The sequence below is a fragment of the Oryzias melastigma genome, linkage group LG17 (genome assembly GCF_002922805.2).
Source record: "Oryzias melastigma strain HK-1 linkage group LG17, ASM292280v2, whole genome shotgun sequence".
Taxonomy (NCBI): domain Eukaryota; kingdom Metazoa; phylum Chordata; class Actinopteri; order Beloniformes; family Adrianichthyidae; genus Oryzias; species Oryzias melastigma.
In genome coordinates this window covers 5,530,087-5,553,240 of record NC_050528.1, presented here as the reverse complement: position 1 = coordinate 5,553,240, position 23,154 = coordinate 5,530,087, and the positions used below count along the sequence as shown (strand labels likewise).

The 23,154-nt window shown below is 37.7% G+C and overlaps 1 protein-coding gene across 7 annotated transcripts in view; it reads left to right on the top strand.

Moving 5' to 3' along the window:
• The window catches only part of asic1c (acid-sensing (proton-gated) ion channel 1c), a 147,544-nt gene that overhangs the window by 95,889 nt on the left and 28,501 nt on the right, over positions 1-23,154 (top strand). For 2 of the 7 annotated variants that reach the window (XR_002919459.2, XM_024273903.2), the window contains exons 1-3: positions 14,560-15,727; positions 20,481-20,631; positions 22,582-22,709. Coding sequence is in view for 6 of the 7 variants with exons in the window: in XM_024273903.2 (XP_024129671.1) it covers positions 15,089-15,727; positions 20,481-20,631; positions 22,582-22,709 (918 nt within the window). In the remaining variant the exon portion in view is untranslated. Of the gene's footprint in view, positions 1-14,557; positions 15,728-20,480; positions 20,632-22,581; positions 22,710-23,154 lie in introns of those variants that run through there. The other 5 variants (XM_024273906.2, XM_024273908.2, XM_024273905.2 and 2 more) reach the window with 4 other exon arrangements.

Genomic DNA, 23,154 nt, shown 5'->3' with positions numbered 1-23,154 from the left:
CTGATCTTACTGTGGGAGGCTCAGAGGCAGGATGCAACTGAGATTATACCCATCAGATACTTCAGCAACATCACAGCAACGTGACTCACACAAGAGCTTGAAAACATCTGACAATTAGCTCTCTGCAGGAGAAAAAGTCTGCAGCAAATTACTGACAGGAAACAGAAGATTTTCAGTGTTATATTTGGTTTCTGGACAGTTTAGTCTCAAACCTTTTCAAGATGTGTGATAGACTTGTGCCAGACTAACATGGGTTAGGTGTCCTCTGATGATCCATCTAAAGTTCTACAAAGTTCTTAAGGATAAGTGAAATCTGCTTTTTCATGAAAAAACCCTGAAGTTTTTCTCTTAAAAGCCTCGTCATGATTAACCACTTGATCCAACAGTCTGAGACGAAACACGTCACCGTGGAGATCAAGGTTGAGCCAACGTTAGTGTTGCGTTACCACTAATGTTGTCAAGCTGGAGGCTCAAATGATCCATTAATGTTATGCTAAAAGCAGTTGAAATTGAATACTCCTTAATATGTAACAAAAGGAATTCCATTTGTTCAATACTTCTGTCTGCAAACGTCCAGATTGTCTACATCTGTAAGGTCAGCATTGTAGATTTATAGGAAATGGAGGCTATGCTCAGCTATTGTTATGTAACCCTCCAGGAAATATTAAACTGAATGTCAAGAAAGACAAGTACCAATGAAATGACCCAAAACTGAAACTTAATTTTAACAAATAAGGTGCTTAAACATTAGTAGAGACATTGTTCCCTTCCCATATCGTGCCTCACCATTCAGTCTTTTAGGCTTTTTTCAGTACAAGTTTCTTTTTAATAATTAAAAAAAATTATAGTACAGTGTGTTGTGTGTCTCAATTGGTCGTAAACCACGGTCAATCATTTCTTCCACGCCGTGTCTCCTGTACAGAATGCGTTCAATTTGCCAAATTGACATAAATCTTCGATCTCAGTCAGAATTCTTTCATTCTGTAAAACTGGACTTTTTCTTTGACGGTTTGAACTTTTAAGACCTTAAACAAGAGAAAAAAGTGGTAAAAAGTTCATGTCTTTCTAAGAAATAAAATTTGTAGTGACAAGTCTTAAACATCTGTAATCTTACATCGCAGATTTCACTTATCGCAGGTTATTTGTAGAACGCAATAAACAATGGAACACTGTACTTGTGTTGTACTAAAACATGTAAACTACAATCACATATAACAGGTCAGTAATCTCACCTGTAGGATTTTAAACAATGACAAAAAAAGTTGGTCAAGCACAATGAAGTGGTCAACGAGGCAAAAGAAAATGGTAAATAGGAAGAGACGAAGGCAAATTTTCCACCCCCTCAAAAAATAAGCAAACAACTACAAGCCGATAACTGGTAAATGGTGTATAAACTGGTAAATGGTGTATACTTGTATATGGATTTTCTACTTTCCTCGAAGACCAAAGCGCTTTACAGTCACAGAGCTATTCACCCAATCACACACTGATGGCGGCTCCGCTGCCGAATTCCGGCTCCAAACTTCCACCAGAGGCAATGTGGGGTTCAGTGTCTTATCCAAGGACACTTTGACCCAATCCGAATTCTTCCCTTCCCCTTTGCCCTTACCCTTAATTTGATTAAGGGATTGTTATTTTTTTTAACCCCCCCCTTCAAACAGAGGGGGCTACCATCCCGTCCACCATCCCGAGAGTAATCCACATCGTGCTGAGAAGAGCTTTTCTTCACGTAGGTGCGCTCTGAACCACAGAAGTTTACATTTAAATCTAAGTAATGACTTTTTATTGTAGTGTGAGCTTTTTAAAGTTATAAAACCGCTGTTGTTATGTACATTCAAGCCCTGGAAGCTCCGCCCCAACGCTAGCAGACCGGTGATTATTGGTGACATCATCAAATGAAAGTCACGTCCGAAATATGAGACACTGTTTCTTCATCCGTTTGGAGGGATAAATGAAGCGGAAGGGAGCAGGGAACAATTCGGATTGGGCCTTCCCAGCCCTGTTTAGCACATGATCGATGAACCCCTGATTTGTATGTAGAGCCTGCAACCAGACTCAAAAACGTACATATCGGCGCGCGATCACGAACATTCTGGGCGCAGAAGCCCGAAATTCTGGGGTAGGCGTGTTTGCGTAGACTTTTCATTGAAAGTATGCACCTTTTGAAACAGGAGACCTGCCCTGGGTGTACCCCTTCTTTGCCCAACAGTAGCCAGGACAGGCTCCAGCAACCCTATGACCCCAAAGGGTTAAGAAAATGGATGGATAGTTTCCTAAATATTGAAGTTGTAACAGACAACTTTTGTAATGCTCTTTTATATTTTAATAATTGTATTCCACATGTCTCCTTTGAAACCTTAACCTTAAAGTGCTACATTTATATTTCCTAATGTAAAGTCAGAGGTATCTAAGCGGGCCGGCGCGCCCAGATTAAAGCTGCCAGGCCGGCTCAAAGGAATAAATGATGTCTCAGAGTGAGTGTTCAGGATACACACTGAAATAGCAGCGCTATCATTTCAATCGATCAGAAGCTCAGCACTTTAACAAGCTGCACGAATGCAGACACATTCATGCACATTCATCCTATTACCGTTGATCCGCCGTATTGTTTCTCCACTTCCTGTCGCACAATTAGATTGTGTGCAAACCAGAGTGCCTTTAAACGCTTTTGTCAAATGACTTTAGGGGTTTTGTCTGCCGTGTTTGCAGATTTCATCATCTGGATGTGGTGTTTACCAAAGCCCCTGCAGTAAATTTAGAGGCTGAAGAGAGTAAATAAAAACGCAAATCTAAATAAAAGGGAAGCGGAAATGGGCTGCAATGTTCAGAAACAGTAACTATAGCTGCGGTGGAAAATGAGCTGGGAAGTGGAAAAGCTCTAAGGTGAGCACTGAGACAAAATGGAAATAAATGAGAAAGGAGTGAGGAAAAGTGGAGGTTAGGATTGAGACGGGACTGCAGGAGCTCAGGACCATCATTGAGATTCAGCCTCCTTTGGAGCGAAGCCAGCGCCACGATGCACAACTGAAAGCATTAGGGAAGATGAAGGGGAGAGGAATGTGAAGGAGCACGGAATTACAGTACCGCTTAAAGCGTGAAAGGAAGGATGAAGGCGCATAAGACAAAAAAATAAATACAATTCAAGATGACAGACTAGATAACAAAAAGCTGATTACTCAGTGTCAGTAAAGGCCAATGTGGGAGTCACTGTTACTGTAATTGCAGCATTGGCAGTGCGATCAATGATGGCGAGGAGGAATACAGATGGAAGGAGATTGCCTTTTGCTGACTTGCACATATAGCAGGAGATGCTACCAGAGGCAGGCATTAGAAGGTGCCGGATGACAGAACCTCTTAACTTAATTAGCTTGTTAGGTGGAGACACCAAACACAAGCACAGCTGTGTCCAAAACCAATAGAGACAGCCGTTATGTTATGTTGCAGGTTGGCTGTCTTCTGGCATTGTGACGTCCAAACAAAAACATCTCATTATTTCTCTCCATTAACCTGTAGGAGCACAGTAAAGGGATGCCTTGATGCTGATCATCTGAGCGCATTTTCTTTGTATCAAGTCGTTTGACTTCAAATATCTTAAAGTTATACTCCAATCATCTTTTGATCCATTGTAAAAGTGTTCCTGGTGGTGTTTTAAAGGGTAACCAAACACTAAATTAACTTTCTTGGGGTGTTGACCTCTATAAATGAGGCTTCAAAAGTGCTGCCTGTTGGTCAATGCCGAGATTTTTTTTACAATTTAAAATTAACTTGTTTAATTCATGTAATATAGTTAAAAACCGTCTGTGTGCTGCCCCCTACAGGTTGAAACGAGGTATTACAGTTGATCTTTGTGATTGGTCCTGGTGTTAGTCCCAGAAGTTTCACATCATCTTGCTCTGAGCTCCAGTATAAAAGCCCCGCCCATCTTTGAATACTCAACACGCTCGGGAATTAAAGCTCCCAACTCGACCATTTGAGCTCTCACCGCAACGGCGAGAGCGGCAGAGCTTTCTCCGTAATGTCTACGCCACGAACTGTTGAAGACGCCACGCAACGCTGAGAACAGCGGAACTTTCTCTGTGATGATGGTGGTCAACCCTCTGTCTCCGCCCCCAACTGTCAAAACTGATTTTTCACTCGCATGTCTTATTTCCGCATGGACTTTTGACAGAATAAACGCCATACGGCTCCTGAGAAGGGGCTGGTGCTCAGAGAACAGGTTTTTAGAGGAATGCTCAGAAATGCATGAACAGATCAAAATACTGCACTGAAAAAATGAAACATTGGATCAATTAATAAATTATCTGTAATTTGTTACATTTAAAATGAGTTTTCAACAAATGAAAATTAATAGTCGATGGTTTATTCAACTTAAAAATGTAATTTGATAAAAAACAAATATTTTTAAATGCAAGAAAGTACAGACTTTTTGTTGATTGATCCAGAGTTTCACTTTTTAGAGTTCTTTACAGTGAGGAGTGACTCAAAAAGTTGATTTGAAATGATACTTTAAAAACAGGATTTTCTTTTGAACGATTCTTTAAAAAATGTGTTTAAATATTGATGGATAAAGCTTTAATTTAAATTCATAAAGCAGGAAATGTTTCAAATCTGCTCCAGTTTTAGGCGTCCTCCTTCGTCTTTGCTTAACTTCTGGTAGAACGGGCACAATGGATTAAAGACCCGGAATAAGAAGAGAAACATTTGCCAACGAAAGTCCTCCTGGAGACATTTGTGGAGTGGATTTATCGTCATGCAACTCAAAGCTTGAGTGACAGCAGCAGTTTTTTAATCTGTTCATGTTCTTCTTTCCTGCCTGGAACAAAACAAAGTATAAAGACAGCAGGTGAAGCAGCTGCGTCTGGTTTTTATTGAAACAAACGGCGTCTGCCCTCCACCTGCTCGGCTCTGCAGGACGCCGTGTGCTTCGGCTGTGTCAAAGGCGCTCCACTTATCGGAGACTTTAAATCACTTTTCTCTTTTGCCAAAAGAGAAAAATCTGATGTAACAAGCAGTAAACGTTTTATTTTCACATTTAGATCATTTTTTATGTGCTCTGCAGAACTTTTGAGGTTTATTTTATTTATAGAAATCCCTAATGAAAATGATGCCCCTCTTTTGATGAATTTTATATGAGCTGTTTCACAGTATATTTCTCTTCCTAGTAAAAAATCCATTTTGGCTTACTTTGCACTTCTTGTTGTGCATATAAAGTAGCTGTGTTGCTATTTAAAGCGTTTGGGGGCTGCTTTCATTTAGCGACAAGCCACTAGATGTCTCCCTTTGCTAAAGGAGCCTCTGGTGCAGCAGCGGGAGGGAAACCAAATGTTTTTCTCTCGATTTTTATCTTTTTTATTTTTAATGTCAAAACTCATTTGATTTTAATGTGGATTTTTTTATAGTTTAATATAATTATAATAAAAAATATAAATATATCTGTAAGGTTTGGACTTTTTTTACTTATATAAATTTCACTGGTTGAACTCAGCAAATAAATTTAAATGTTTTACCATAAATAAAGTATTTTAGTAATCCAATATTAACTACATATAATCAAGATCTTCCCATAACTCACATAAAACAATATTTGATTTACATAACATTTTATCCTAAAGTTATTTTAGTGTTTATGCCTAAAAAAAAATAACAATTCTGCTTTATATCATAAGCATTATTTTTATTCCTGTTTTCTATTCTTGCTAAACAAATAAAATGAAGATATCTGATCATTTGGATTTTTTTAAAAATAAATTATTCCGTCCAAAAACACAATTACTTAACTTTATTAACACAATAATCACATTTAAGCAAAATTTTAAGATTTGTTGTGCAGTTTTCAGAAAATAAAAAATGTAATTGTTAACGATAATTTTCTGAATTTTGTTTGTAAGTAGGATTGAATGATTCATTTGTGTTTAGTTTAAAGAAAGATAGAAGTTAGTGAGCTCAGATGTTTGTCTTATAACATAGAGAGTAATCTGAATATTTAAAGGCGACGCCGGCAGAGGAAAGCCATCAATCGTATCCAGATTGTGGAGAACAGAAGTTAAGATTTGAGAACCTTAAAAGAGACGATCCCATGACTTTGTAAGAAGTTTAGCTAAAAAAATAATGCAATAACATATTTGCTAGTAAAATGATATACACATAAGCAATGAGCTATTGTTTATATTTTGAGTGATTTTATGTTTTTGTACAATTACCGGTGTGAAGCTCGTTGAGACGACTGTGTTGTAAGATTGGATTATATGACTAAACATCTGGACAGTTTTTGGTAACGCTTCCTTTTACAGTACAGTACTTACAGGGTATTTCAGGGGTATTTATGTGGTAGTTTTTAATGGGACCTACTGGGTACTTACATGATACTTTTTTGTACCTACTTGGTATCTACATGGTATTTCCTGTGTATTTATGCGGTACTATTTGGTTTATACTTATGTGGTCACTACTGGGTATTTATATTATACATACTGGGTATTTATATTATACATACTGGCTATTTATATTATACAGACTGGGTATTTATATTATACACACTGGGTATTTATGCTGTCTGAGTTTTTGCATAGTACCTATTGAGTTTTTATACTAGACACACTTGGTTTTTACATAGTTCCTACTAGGTATTTATACTATACATATTGGGTATTTATGCTGTCTGAGTTTTTAGATTGGTTTTACACAGTACCCACTGGGTATTTCTAATATACATATTGGGTATTGATGCTTTCTGAGTCTTTACATATTACCTATTGGGTATTTATACTTTACAGACTGGGTTTAACATAGTACCTACTGGGTATTTCTACTAAACATATTGGGTATTTATACTGTATGAGTTTTTACATAGTACCTATTGGGTATTTATACTGTATGAGTTTTTACATAGGACCTATTGGGTATTTATACTGTATGAGTTTTTACATAGGACCCTTTCGGGTATTTATGCTGTACACACTGGGTTCTTACATAGTACCTACTAGGTATTTATATTATACGTATTGGGTATTTATGCTGTCTGAGTTTTTACATAATATTTATATTGTACACACTGGGTTTTCATATAGTCCCTACTGGGTATTTCTTATGTACTTATTGGGTATTTATACTGTTCACACAGGGTTTTTACATAGCACTTACTGAGTTTTTTTATTATACATTCTGGGTATTTATACCGTCTGAGTTTTTGCATAGTACCTATTGGGTATTTATACTGTACATACTGGGTTCTGTCATAGTGCCTTCTGGGTATTTATACTATGCATACTGAGTATTTATATCATACACACTGGGTATTTATGATGTACACAATGGGTTTTTACATAGTATGTACTACATGTAAGAACGTTTCATAGTATTAACCACGTGTAACAAGGTAGTACATAAACAGAAACTACCTTTTAAGTACTATGAAAAATTACCCTGAATTTACTTCCTACTTACTCAGCAAGTTTATGAGTGTTTCATATGTAAGGAGATGGGTGATTTCTTAGTATCTATGTGGTACTTTATTGTGTTTTTCATGGTACCTACTATGAATAAGAGCAGAGCAAGTACACAGAAAGTACCATTTATTGAATGTGAATTTTACATGTTAAGTTATGGGGTGTTCTATGGTATTTAACATTTAAAAAGAGATACAGAGAAACTACCTCTTAGGTTCAATGAAACTGGACAGTAAAAACAAGTCAGCCTCAAAAAGTTCAAATTGTCACTTTTGAGAAATCCAAAACAGTTGTGGTTTCATTTTATTTTTTCATCAATTCTGTATCACTGACATTCAAATATTCCTCCTTTCTTCTGAAAATATCAATGTTTATATTTATTCTCTCTACAATTCATGAATGAGCTCATCAGTTTGCTGAAAATGAACATTGTTAGTTAAATTCTACACTTTTTTTCCTTTGTCTTCTCTCTGCACCTGTGATCTCTGGTACCTTCTGCCAGGTTTTCTATCTCCTTGCAGCCCGTGGCCCTTAAAAAAGCGTGCTCTCCTTGACTCAGTCAGCCCTCCTGCCTCCTTCTAATGAGACGTCTGGGTTGAGCTCAGCTCCAACATGAAACGGGATGGTTGGCGTCGTTCCTGACAACCGTAGATGTTACAGACTCTTTTTAAATTGGGCAAAAACTGTAAAAAATCTGAAACAAAAAGGCGTTAAAATTTGTATTCTTCCATCAGAAAGCAATTAGCAGATCCTTTAAAACTGTTCTGGACATTTTTATTGCATCATCACCCTCTAATTACATGTTTGAAGACTGAGGCGAAGATGAAATGTGTTTCTATTTGTTACGGCGGGAATCTATTATCAGCAGGAACTCGTTCTCAGTGGGAACTAATGGTCGTTTCATAGGAAACGAATAATAACAAAAAATGGTCATATTTTGCTTCAGCTTAAGCCTTCATCTTTGTTGCAGCAAACTGGGAGCAGATAATTGAATTTGATTCAGAAACAGTTTGACACAAATAAACAGCAGGAAATAAAGAAGTGCTCATTTTACTGTTTAGCTGCAGAGGCTGCTGTAATGCTGCAGACTAAAGTTTAATAAAGTGATTTATTATAATGTAAGACCCATAAGTAAACTGGAGTAACAGTCATCCATTGAGCTCGAACGACTTAAAACAGATTTGCTGAAACTAAAAACATTTTTTCTGCATTGATCCAAAATAGTTTTTGTTTTATATTTTGCATGTTTTATGTAAAAAAGTAGTTTTAAACTTTAAATTCCTTGATAATAGTCTTATTTGAATTGAATACTTGCAAATTAAAATCAGTTAAAATGCTCTTGTTTTCTGCTAAACTAATTGGGTTTACTTGACACTATTTGTTGCATCAGTTTTGCCAAAGAATTTCATCTTTTTACATCAGAATTAGCGTTTTTGACCAAGTATGAGTGCGCATGCAAGGAGTTTGACTTCCATAACTTGTGCTTTCAAGTATAAGGACACAGTAAATTAAAAAATTAAAAAGTATAACATTGAAGCCGATTTAAAAGTTCGCACTTTTGTGCTTTCACACAACTGTCTCTGTGGCGTACAACTTTGGCGTATCCGTGGAGATTTTACCAGCGACTTCTAACGCTGGACCAGTACAAGTTCTGAATGGAGGGATGGTTGGAACCAGGGCCGTCAAAGTTAACGCTGGTGATGAGTTATGCTGGAAAGCAGCAAATTTAAGAATCGCTGCCTGGTAGGGAGAGTTGACTCTCGAATGATGGGAGCCCATTCTTTATTTTATTCGTCTTCTGGTTCACACCGAATGCGATTTGGGGTCCTGTGGCGGGATCTGGACGCAGATGCAGGATTTAAGCAGCTCAAATACCAGCCAATCAGAGACTTAGCCTTGGGCATGTGACGTGTTCAGTGACTCGATCAGCAGGTGGAGTACATGGCGGATCAATCCAAGCGTTCTCATCCTGAGATTCCCTCCATGTTCCTAATCTTCAGTATCCTTGGACACCCGGGCAGACACGGAGCCGCTGTAGCGTGGGGAGGCAGCCAGCTCGGGTCTCCTTAATTTTATAGTTTTCATATTTTCCTCAAGACAAAAAAAAAAAAAAAAAAAATCCTCAAATTTTATTCTGAAATCTCCCTTTTTGGGTTTATACGAGCCAGCATATCTTCAATCTGTTAAACTCATTAAATAAAAAAAGTTTAGTTTTTTCATTGATCTATTTATTAGATCTATATTTTATTTATTTACACAAGAAAATATTTTTTAAAAATTCAATTTTATAAATGAAGAGGAGCAGAAAAAGGAAAAACTTGTTACAAGGCCTGTTGAATTATTTAAAATAATAAATGAGCTTAAGTAATAAAAAGTTATAACAAAAGAACTTTTAATTAAAAAATTAAAATTGTTTGTAATGGAATAAATGCAAAAATGTGGCAATTCTAAGGCTTCCCCAGAATATACTACACATTAAAGCATTTTTATACTAACCATTAATTTTTGCAAAGTTATAATAAGATAAAGGCCCGAAAAATATCATTTGTAAAGAGTCGAGAGTCAAAAGAGCGGATTCTTTACCGGGAGTCAATAAAGTGCCCATCAATATTTAACACATTAATGCACATGATCAATAAAAAAGAAAATAACCCATTAATATTTATTATCACAAATGAATTACACTTTGCGAAGTAATTAGTTTTGCTTGATACGGTGTGTGTTAATTTCTGATAATGCACATATTGTGGGGAGTTATCACATTTATGCTATAGTCACTTAGACATAAAGATTCAGCTGATTTTCAGAACTTTATTCTTGTTTTTTTTGGATCACTTTTTAAAAAAAAGTGAACTTTGTAATATGTAACTCGACAACACATTGAGTCAGCACTGACCTCAACTACAACGGCAAAAGAAAGCTATATAAATGCTGATCGTCACGACAGCTTGAATAAAAGTTTACATTTTACGGCTTATTTTGTCCAGACGATGAAGGAAAAGCTTCTTTTTAAGACGCCAGCGCAGTTACATAAAACATTTGGGCTATGTGAGCGGAACTTCTATTTTTAGGTGTGCATCCACACCCAGCAGCCAATCAGAATTGAGTATTAACCCAGACTATCATCTAAGTTACTGCAGACGTAAAAGTCTGCTTATTTTACTGTTGATATGTTTGTGATCACAAGCTACATTTCTGGGTTAACACTTGATAAACAAAAAAATTGAAATGAAGGAATATTTTTTTGTCTGCATTTTTTCATACAAAATTTACTCAGTAAAACATTCTAATCAATCGTGATTATTTTTTTTTATAGTTCGACAGCACTAGTTGGAACCCCAAATCCTCCCAATTTTGTCTAAGTGACAACCATTTATAGAGATAAATATCATCCCCTCTCAATCTATAAATCATCTCAGACTTTTCTCTAAGTGTCAGTCTTAATAAAACACAATAAAAGCAGCAGGGAATCATTTAAGTCGGGCCCAGTGGTGCAGAAGATCTAGAAGTGTCTGCTATTGAGAATGAAAGAAAAGCGAGACACAAAAGAGCCGTTACTCTCCACCTGGCTGGCAACAGTGCAGAAAAACCTCTTCTGTTCTTCCAAGGAGGAACAATAAACAATTCAAGCTTTGAAAATACTTTTTCTGTAAAATAGAACCAGCGTGAAATCCCCAGTGTAATACAAAAACCTAGCAATACTCCTGATAGTACACACCAATTCAGTTTAGTTGAAATTCATGAGTCATTTTCGAACAGGTATAATTTGTCCGTTTTAATATATAAGGTGTGATAAATCATTCTAAAATTTGTTTTTTCTATTCATTTAATGCAAACTATAAAAGTGTAAAAATTAGGTCCATTTCCAAGTAAAATTATTTTCTCAAATGTGTCATTAAAAAAATGAATGAATAAATAAGAATAATGCAGCAATCATTCCATCCACAGTACTAACGATTCATAGCCTTTAAATAATAAACTAGTCACCAAATGTGTTGCCTCAGCAGCTCCAGTTTGCCCCAAAGCCTTTGTGTTTCATCAGAAGTCCAACCAAGAAGTAGACGAACAGAAAAGTCATGAAGAAAGTGAAAAATCTCCTGCTAGCCTATTGATCTACAGCTGAGTTTTCAAGTTTGTTGGAGTTCCAAGAGCCTGAAGTTGTGATTGCAAATGTCAGAGTAATTTAAAATGTGTCTCAGGGTTTTTCTGTGGAAGAAGGGATGTCTTTAAAGCTCAAATATTTCCTCAGCAGGTGAGGTTTTGTTCTGTGAGGGTTAAACATCAGCCCCTCCGGCTCAGGCTGTGTGTGAGTGAGCTTCCATACGAAAGTCGGAAAGGATTGTATTCAGGGTTTGGATTATTTTTTCTTTTGCAACATTAGAGCTAAAGAAAGAAATGTAAACATCCTGTGATCAAAAGCACACAAATTATAGAAAGTATTTTCTATAATTAGAAAAATGTGTTGCTGAATCAGACAAAATCTGTTTCTACAAGTAATTTTTTATTATTAATAAACAAAAACATCTTGAGATGTTGTAAAGAGTAAAAAAATACAAATTGGGCAGCATCAGGTCAGGATGAATGAGGTTTAATTGCATTAACATCATGCCATATTTCAAATGCAACTGTTGCATCACACTCTTAGATCTGAGTTCCTCTCAACCCAAAAGAGTGTCTGTAATATCCAGCAGGTTGAAGCTGCAGTCTCATCCTGGAATAAAAAGGAAAAGTAAAAGTCATTTTGTTTACATTTATTTCTTTTTTAATCAATACAATGTTGAGTTCCAATAAAAAAAAATCAAATTAAATTCAAAAGCGGCCTTGTATGACCCCTCAGGCAATACCCTCCCCCGCTGTTGCCGCCCCCTTTCGACTCCCCCTCACTGGTCAGAATAGCACGTGACAAAATCTTTAAAAAACCCACCTCCATTGGTTTTATCTCCGTAGCAACCATTTCATTATTTGGTCGCTTGGGGGTGACGTGCAGGTGTTTGTAATTTTTAGAAGAATAGGCAAACGTACATTTTTGGATTTCCTTGGCAACAGTGTCATGGCAAATAGAGTCGCTGCGCTAGCTTGTTAGATACGCAAAGCTGGACGCCATATTGGAAAGGGTGATGTGCTGCAGTTGTACAAACAACTGGAAAAACAAGGATGTGACTTTTCACAAGTAAATTAATATTGTCAGCTAATAAAGGAGAAATTATAGAAAACATTTTAGGAAGATCTGAGTGAGTTTACGCTCAATCATTAACGTTTAGGCGAATCTTGTCGCCTATTCAAAATCAGTGGTAGCTTTAGACTTCATACTATTTCCTCTTTTTCTGGCAGAACCACCGATCTTTTTTCTTTTGTAAAGGAGAATGACCATGGACGACCTGCTAGCTCGTAGATTACTACCACCCTGGAGCCAGGCCTGGGGTTAGGGCTCGGAGGTGAGCACCTGGTGGCCGGGGATCACTCCCCAGTGGCCCCCACCACCTGCAGGAGAGCTCGGAAGGGGCCGGTGCAATGTGGTTTGGGTGGCGGTCGAAGGTGAGTGCCTCAGGGGCCCAAACCCCGGGCATGGAATTTGGCTTTTTGCAAATCCAATTTGCACAATTTCATAGTCAATAGAAATGCTACTAATGATAATTGAGGAGTTAGGAGGCAGTAGATCGAAATCTTGAGCTTTGAGGCATGTGAGTAAGATTTTGTGAAGACTGCTTGAAGAACAGTTTATTTTCTTCAGTAAATTGACATATTGTCATAAAATGGTCACCAAGCCTTGTTGATGTTGTGGTGCCTGTGGCCATAACATTGTGATTTCAAAATTTCCTTTGGATTACCCCGACACATATAATTTGGTATCTTAAGTGCGTTTTTGAAAAAAAAATAAATAAAAAATAAACATTCAGAGCCCCATAAGAGATTTCAGCCTCATTCCCTTTTTTGATGGTTTCTTCTGCTGTGATGTCATCGTCTTTTTGGGAAGAAGGAAGGGGCCAGGGGGTCTTTTCACTATGCTTTAAATTCATTTTTACCTGATACTAGGTGCTTGCAAACTTTTAGTGATTTGTTGAGTATGTGGTGGAGGTGAAATTTTTACTCAGACTCAGTAAGAAAGATGAATTGCAAAAAAATGATGGTTCTTGCAGTCCAGAACTGCTGCAGGACATAAATAGATCATAACTTAGTCCATAATAAAGCAAGAGAACAGTTCAGGGGAAGAAAGATGGTGGGGAGTTACTCTAAGATCAGTACAAAAAAGATCCTATGATAAAAATACTAAAGCATTTTGAAATAATCTGTTCATGAAAAGATATTTTTATCCAACATTTAGACACTTACGGTATATGCTGTGATACTACCTTTAGGTGAATTATACTCAGCAGAATAACAGGTTTGGCTGTAGAGCAGCACTACCTGTAGTACATGAGAGAAAGGTGTGTTCCCCTCTGGCGTTTGACTGCAGACCTGCTGTCCAACACAGTTTCAAGAAAACCTGAAGGATGGAATAAAAAATGCAGGATTCTCTCTGGGAACATCAGGTTATACCGTACATGTGGAGGACAGCGATGCACTGACGAGTTCTTCAATCTCACGTTTGCAGACATACAGCAAATCTTTCATCATTTTTATCATGATAAGACGTGGAAGTTGTGTAAAATACCACAATGGTTGTTTTTTGTGGATACAAAATAGCATGAATTCTGACAGATAATCAATTAACAGTCAGTAAAGCGAAACAGACTCACAAATCCTGTCAGTTTATCTCCTACATGTTCTTAGTCTGAAATATTCAGGCGTTAAAAAAAATCATTTATTATTCCTGTGTCTATAGATTTTAAGATATACCTCGCAATAAATGTCAAAATTTAACAAAATGTCATTTTTTTATATTTTAAAGACGATCTTTTATCTTAAACAAGCTCCTTAACAGTTCTATAAAAATAGATAAAAGCTGTTCAACATCCACTGTTATTTTTAGGCTTGTATAATTTCTTTATCACAGTTATTCCTACTTTGATCAATACCAGCACCCTCCGCCTCTCGGTTCCATCGGAGGTCTACTTCATCACCGGAGGAAAACAATTTCATCCACTGGCTCCACCTCATTCTCCATTTGACTGTGGAGAGGGAGCGTGCACGGGGGGAGAAGAAGCTCTTTTTTCTTTTTTCCCTTTCAGCACGCTGCAAATCAACAGCCTAAAAAAGCAATCTCCTAAATCTGTGAGAAAAGAGGCAGAAGAAGGCGAAGACAGAGACCTCCGACATCTGGAACTATTGTCAGGCGCTGGAGACAGAAGACTGAGGAGGGAAAGATCTGAGCAACAGGGGTAAGCCCCTCCGGATTGTACAAGTGATCACCTCTGGGAATGACGCCGTCGTTTACATCTACAATTATCCCACCCATTCATGTGACGATGGGAGGCTCATGACAGGTGTGGTGGATGCTTTTGTTCCCGGAGAGATTGTCCGTTTTGATGACAAAGGAATCCAATTTTTGGCGTTTCTAACCGGTGAAACTGTGACTTTATATGGACTCCAGAAGCTTTACCTGGAATTTTTAAAACCTGGACATGTTTTGAAAGTCTGTGTGAGTAAATTGTTATCTATTCTGGGCTACAAAGAAACTGCTCTTCAGTGTGAATCTCGCAAATATGGTCAAAGCGCCTTCATCTGAGTCGATTGCCCTGGGGCCAAGCAAGTCAAATGACCCCCAGGAGAGCACTCCCCAACGCCAGTCCAGTGCGCTTCCAAACACCCTGAAAGAGACCACCGTGGAGTTCATCAGGAGGACCAAAGTCCATGGCCTGAAGTTCATTTTCTCTCCGTATAAATCCAAACTGCAGCAGATCGTTTGGATCTTAGCCTTCCTCCTTTGTATCAGCCTCCTTTGTACTTGGTCTTGGAATCGCATCTTCTATCTCATGTCCTACCCAGTCGTTACCAAGATCTACATGGTCTGGGCTCACAACATGTCCTTTCCAGCCGTCACTCTGTGCAATAAAAACGTGTTCCGAGTTTCCACCCTGACGAGGGATGACCTGTACCACAGCGGCTACTGGATGGACCTCATGAATCCCAACCACACTTTGATCAACAGGAGTCTGTCCATCCTCAAAGAGAGCCACAAACCGGGTCTCCTGAGTCTGCTGGACTTCCGCGACTACACCCCGCCCCCAGACTACCGTGTCAACACCACGGAGATGATGAGTCGGCTTGGACACCAGCTGGAGGACATGCTGCTGGAGTGCAAGTTTCGCGGGGAAACGTGCACCTTCAGAAATTTCAGCACAGTATGTAGAAATGGGAGGATGGTTCGTAGCAGGCGTGGATCTGCAGGTTGTTTACAAGGTGTATTAATAATTCATCTGACAGTCCTTCAGAGCAGCAGGCATTCTTTCTGACTGGTTATAGCCGTTGATGTTTCAGAACTGGAAGCATTCATGTCTTCTTGCTTTACTTTAATCAAAGGGAACATTCTCTGACAATCGCTCACTGAAAACCGTGGAATCGTGTTACTATCAACTTTTTTTTTGTTTTGTTTTTCTTAATCCCTGATTTGTAATAAAACCTTGGTAATATCAGTACTGCAGAAGAAATACCAGTACATAAATAATTCAGGCCTCATGGATCAGTCTAAATTAAAGTTTTAGCTTCTTTAATTAAACATTCTTCAGGCATCCGGAGAATGAGCCGTATAAATTTCATTTGAACCAGCAGATGTGTTTCAGATATTCATTTTTGAGGATTGGTTGACATTCTCAAAGCATGACTTTAACCCTTTAACATGGAGCTCCAGTGTTATGTTCTTTGATTTACTGTAACTTTTCAGCCATCAACACGATCAACGTCATTCCAGTAGATTCTGAAGGAGAAAAGCGGCTCGTCGAGCTTCAGAATCTACTGGAATTACGTTGATCGCGGTTGAAAAGTTCTAGTATGCTAAAGATTAAATTAAATTAAGTTGCTTGATCATTTAGCTAAAGTTTGTTGACGGGTAGGAGTTAAAAAAACAAGGTTTTTACTTGCAACTGCTTACCTTTGATTATTAAACTTCCAATTAGGTCATAAAACGCAATCATCTTCAAAACTTCAGCTATTTTACACGATGATTGTGTCAGCTTCCAAAGGCGGCTTTCCAATTTTCATCCAATCCTTTGAATTTAGAACGTTTCGACGGTGTAACACTCTCGTGTCTAACCGTTTTGTGGTCAAATCCCACTTCTGACTCCAAGTATGTCGTGGGTTTCTTCGGGAAGAGTGTTTCAAATGCAATATGCAAGATGCAATAATGGTCGCAGAGGAGTTAAGGTTAGATTTTCTTCTTTTATTGGAGTAGAAAGAGACCATTTGTTGCTCACCAAGGCCACATCAGACACAGACAGCGTTAGATGACTCACGTGACTGGCAGGGTTGGACGCTAACTTCCTATATACTATAAACCGCTGCTTTTATGTATTTTCAAGCGCTGGAAGCTCTGAGCTAATGCTAGCGGACCGGCGTTTATTGATGATGTCATCGAACGAAAGTAACGTCCAACATATTGGACACAATTTTTTCAAACCCCTCCGTTTGGAGGGATAAATGAAGGGGAAGGGAAGAATTTGGATTTGGCGAAAAAGTTTGAATTTGTCATATTAAAGGGTCACCAAACACTAAATCCACTTTTTTGGGGCTTTTGACCCCCATTAAAAGTTCTTTCTGCTGGTCCTTTCTGCATTTTAGACAATTTAAAGTAAACTTGTTTAATTCCTGAAATTATAGTCAAAAACAGTCTCTGTCCTGGCCCCCTAGAGGTTGAAACGAGGTATTACAGTTTAATTTTGTGATTGGTCAACTAGTGTTAGCTCCACGTCATTTCAGAAGTTTCACATCACAAGTATAAAAAGCCCCGCCCATCTTTAATTCTATAACGGTCGGTCATTATCGTGTTAGCTTTAGCTTAGCTCGTAGTTGTATTGCCTTCGATTGTCGAAAATCTACTGGTTTGTACAACTTTCCAGTGGACTTGGAAGTTAGGGAACAGCGGTCTAGTACAATTAACAGTGAATGGTGATGGATTTGCAACGAACGTTTCACTCGAGACTGTTTGTTTAATACGTTAGCCTTTATTATCTATGATGCTAGCATCATTTTACCACTCAGACCTCGGGAGAAGGTGGAGGAGAAAAATCCTCAACCTCCACAGAGAGTTCTGTGGAGGTACTGGCATCACTTTGCTCGGTACCACTCTCCATATTGAAGTGACTACGTTAGCTCAAGCTAACCTCACTGTCAATCACAGGTCCAAACCACACCTCCCCCACTCAGCCCGCCCCCTTTCCTTTTTATTTTTTATTTTTTTTTGCATTTTTCAAAACCATAGAATAAGTCTGCTTTTGATTCACACAAATTAGAATAAAGAAATATTCATAAATGTAATTTTTAGTTGAATTTTGTCTTCCATAACAAGAAAAATGCCATAAAAACTCATTAATAACACAATTTTCATCGAAGTGGTTCTTTAAAAGCGACCTCAGTCTAAATCTTCAAACAAAAAGTTCCCAGATGGTTTCAAGTCTCTTTGGAGACCTGATTATATCCCCAGCAGGTGACGGACATGGAGCTGAGCCTAACAGCATCCGTCTGAGCTGCAGTGAGGCTGTCTGAGCCCGGACATGGAACGCTGGACTCTGATCTCTGGAGATTAGCTTTGACACACTTCCTGGGCTTCGCCAGCAGAAGCTTAAACTGAGCTTTCAACTTATCTTTTTACTTTCTTTGTAACAAGTCTGTCATTAATTTTATGTGTTTTTAAAATTTGAGAAAAAGTAACCGCATTAAGAAGCCATTTAAGATGAAGCATGCACTTGATGACCACATTTCAAATGTCTGCTTTTTGTTTTTCTTGGTTTAATATTTTTCTTTTTCTCGCCTCGTGGATCCCTGTGGAAGTCTTGATCAATGACTATGTATGAGAACTGGTCCTAGTGACTCCAAAATCCCATAGACTTAAATAGAGAAATAGTGGAAGTCAGTCACTATATTTTTCAGAACAACCATTATTGCTGTGCAACCCGCTTTTAACATTTTCTTGCTAATCTTTATTTTTTTTCCACAATATTTTTTGTACGTTTTTCCAAGTTATAAACTGGCCAATCAGATGCATCAATGTGGTTCAGCTATATCAAATGTTTGAAATGTTTCGGACCAATCACTGCTTATCGAAGATATCTGGCTTCAACATGGCGGCATCCATGTTATGGAAAAAATGGCAGCTGAAATTACTTACTTTCGTTGGAGCCACAAAAAATTCATTTTTTATGGATGACGTCACTCTCACTCTGTCCATTTGTCATATACAGTCAATGGTGTTGATGGATTTGCATATTCTGATTGATGACCTCTGTTTTGATATTCATACTCAGCAGCATTTTTAGGCTGAATCTGAATTTCTTCCCTCTGGCTTCTCCATATCCCTACATTTAGTTCTCCGTTTGGAGGTAAAATATTTGGACGCTACTAACCCTCGATGACATCATCAAAAGTCGCCGGTCAGCCACATTAGCACGTAGCCTGCTAGCACTTGAAAAACACATTAAATCTGTTTAAAAAGTCACGCTAAAGCAAATAATCATAACTTACATTTCAATGTAAACTTCAGAGCCACGCCCATGTGAAGAAATAAGATCCTCCTCTGGCGGAGGGATACACAACTCACAGTTCCTACTCCTACCCTTTTAAAAAACAATTTCAGACACCAATAAAACTCCAAATGCTCTTACAATTGGAGGGGTAAGGAGAAGTAAGTATTAAGATTTGGCCTTAACGCTCCATGTAGTCCAGGGATCTGTAACCTGAGGCTCCGGAGCCACATGTGGCCCTTTTATCCCTTCAAAGTGGCTCTTTAGTTTTGCTAACATTGCCAACATTTTCAATAAATAATGAGTTTTTGATAATACATTTTAGATATTTAAGTCACTTGTGTTTTAGATTTTTGAATATTTATCTTGCTTTTTAGTGACAAAGTTAATAAATCATTTGAATTATAATTTATATAAATACACTTTAACTTTGTCTATGAACATAAACTAAACAACATTCTTAAATTTTATAAAGTATGATTGGATTTACATGCATAGATTTTCAAAACAATTGGATTCTATATTATTGTCATTTCGTAAAAAATTTAAAAAAAGATAAAAGTTTACCAAAGTTATAATAATAGAAACCACAGGGTTTGACTTGGCTTTCTTGCATTTTAATTCAAGTAAATCTGCTGCAGTTGGAGGATCTTATTTTACTTTGAAATTACTTTTTAATGTGCAACTGTCAGCTGTAATTCAATTATTATAAATATTTAAATACTACATTTTTTAAAGAAATGGCTTAACGGACACAAAAAAAAAACATTATTATTGTTCTAAATTAGTGAATTGGAACTTTGCGGCTTTTAAGGTTTCTGACCCCTGATCTAGTCAGTATTATATGCTCCAGTTGATCATTTTTCTTCATTGCTTAACGTTTTAAGCTTCTCTACCATTTTTTCTGGAAATAAGCTTTGGGTCATTCAGTTTATGATTTATATTTGCCAGGCAGATTATAAAAAAATACATAAAATGAGTTATGCCAATAAGATGAACAACATCTGTGAGACATTTGGGGAACAGCAGCCTGTTTTATTACACACCAGCAGCCATGTGTGGCTTTATCTTCACTGGCACCAGTACAAACTTCATTTTGATCTGATCGTACAACTCTTTATTCAAATATTTTTACTTAAAGATGCCAACGTCATATGTTTCCTTTAAAATTGGAAATTAAATTATGTAAAGATTGATAGTTGCTGCTACAGCAAAGGAGTGCTCATTAATTCCCCAAATCAGAGGCAGGTGCTTGTTCAAAGCTTGTGCTCCTGTGTCTCGTAACCACAAAACCTCTGCAATAATTACCTTTTCTGCACAATTACACGCTGACACCTAATACGTCTTGTGCTGGGACACAGCTTGCTGCGCTTGAGGGAAGAAGACTTTCATTTTCAGACGGTATTTATGTCTTTTCCCGCAGATCTACACTCGTTACGGGAAATGTTACACCTTCAACTCGGGATTGGACGGCAACCCTCTGCTGACGACGCTGAAGGGCGGAACGGGGAACGGCCTGGAAATCATGCTGGACATTCAGCAGGATGAGTACCTGCCTGTGTGGGGAGAGACAGGTCAGAGCAACTTTAAACATCTGCTGACTTTATAATCTTTTTATTTTATTTAAAAACAGACTCTAAACACCAGGTATTAATGGGTTAACTTGAGTTATTTATGGATATCTTTACTGTTTGACTTAAATCCAAAGAGTTTCCATCACATGTGAATACATTCAGATCGCTGACAGAAAAAGACATTTTATTCTGCGTTCACACTGAGCACGATTTGCATGGCGGAGGCGGCCAAATTAAAGCCAAAGGACAGATGCGTTTCGGTTGCCACGGCGACTCGCTAAGGCAGGGGTATCAAACTCAATCGCAAAGGGGGTCAAAATCCAAACGAACCTTAGGTCACGGGCTGAAAAGGATAAACATTTATTGAACACTCTAAGACTAAATATTTAAAACTTTAAAATTGTAAGTTTTTAACATAATTATGAACTAAATATATAGCATTACCTGTGATAATGCTAGTGGGAATGCTATAAGCTGAATTTGGCCGCTACAGATGGTAGTGCTGATAGCTGAAGATGCTGAAATTGATAGCTAAAAACGCTGATGCTGATAGATGAAAATGCTGAAGCTGATAGCTAGCTAAAATATTAGCTAAATGCCAAATTAAACAACCAAGCAAAAAACATAGGTTAGCCAAACAATTAGCAAAAAAATAGCCAAGTGTACTCGGTAGATGAAAGAAAAAAAAAACCTACTGGCCAATTTATTATTTGCAAAGAAAAACAAAGTTTTATTTTAAAAATGATATTGTTTTGAATGCAAACAGAGAGGAAGTCACAACATAATTTAAGCGTAAGATAAAAACAACTTATTTTTTTCAAATGATTTTTTTTCCTGTATTGATTTCTAACCAGTCTTTTTCCTCCACTTTTGGCGTCTTCACACTGTTTATGAAGTGTTTTATTTTCTATCAAAAATGAGTTGTTTTCTTGCGTAAAAACATCCCCATGAAAAAAAAGGAGTATCAGTTACATATACTCTGAACCAGCTGAAGAGAAAGAGTTTTTAAGGAAAATTAGATACAAAAAATTAATTCATAAATGTTATGAACACGTTTTTTGAGTCATCTAACTGTAAACTCAAATTACAACATGGTGAGAACACAAGGAGAGATTTACTAAAGGATAGTACACTGACAGAAGATGTACTTTTTCCCCCTAATTCTCGAGACACATGCGCTGTTTTTGTAGGGAAACCAGCTTTTTTTCCTCTTGCTCTCTTTGTTAGAGACGGGCAGGCCGGGCTAATCAACGGAAGCCCAAGAAAACGGAGTGCTGGGAAAAGAAAATCTTGATTTTGCCAAAAATAATCGCCCAAAACAACAAATTCGAATTAATCAATTAAATCAAATTATCGCCTAGCTCTAATTTGAATCAAGATAATGACAGAATGTTCCTCTAATTTTACATCTTTTTACGACAGGAAGTCGTCAAACTGGGTCACAGAGATTCAGAAGTACCGCTGAAAGCGGCCGTCCTCTCCTACAGTAGATGGTGAAGCTAGTTCTGAGAGACTGAATGATCTCACGATTACCGACGCTTTTGTAGAGCTCTTCAGAATAAATAAACTGCAACTCTTACCGACTTCCATGCTTTGTAAAAGATAAATACAGATATACAGTCAATGCTTTTATGTAACCATGAGGCTGAAAATTTACAGTAGCTCCTCCCACAAGTGTCAGGAGCGTCAGGTTTATGAACACATTTTTGGACAAGGGTTCAGTACCCAATTTCCCTTATAAATCGTGTTCGGTGTGAAAGCAACATTACTATTTAGGTTCATATTATTTTGTGTTTTTTCACACTATAAGCAGCAATGTTACTGGATCATATCTGTGCACTAAAAATCATGTAATCCCATCCTTTAAACTCAAGGGTTTAGAAACAGGTAAGTTTCCCCGGAATAGCTCAGAGCTGGCTTGTTATATTTTCTGCCATGCTGTATCTACAGATGAGACCTCCTATGAAGCAGGCATCAAGGTTCAGATCCACAGCCAGGATGAGCCGCCCTTCATTGACCAGCTGGGATTTGGTGTGGCTCCTGGTTTTCAAACTTTTGTCTCATGTCAGCAGCAACTGGTACCTAAACCACCAGCCTCCGAACTCCACCTCTGCCTCGTTCAGTGTTTGTTCCCCGAATCCCTCGCCAGCTGACATTTGCTTTGTTGTCCCAGCATGTGGAGCAAAATCAGATGAAGTGAAGTTGATGTGTTAAAAATAACATCCCATCAATCTGATGTTTGGTTTTTAACCAGGAAATAAACTAAAGAATTGAAGTGAACAGAACAGATCCATGGAAGAGCACGAGTCCTCTTGTAGCCAGAAGCTCTGAGCGAAAATGAAAAACTGTGCAAAGCAGAGACATTATGACAGCGATTTATAAATGTTTAATACTTTTAAGTAGTGTTGGGCGATACGGAATAAAATGATAAATCACAAAATGGATTATTTTACATCAGAATAATGATATATTTCTCAATTTACCACAATACAGTATGTTTTCATTCATTTTTTTTTTTTTTTT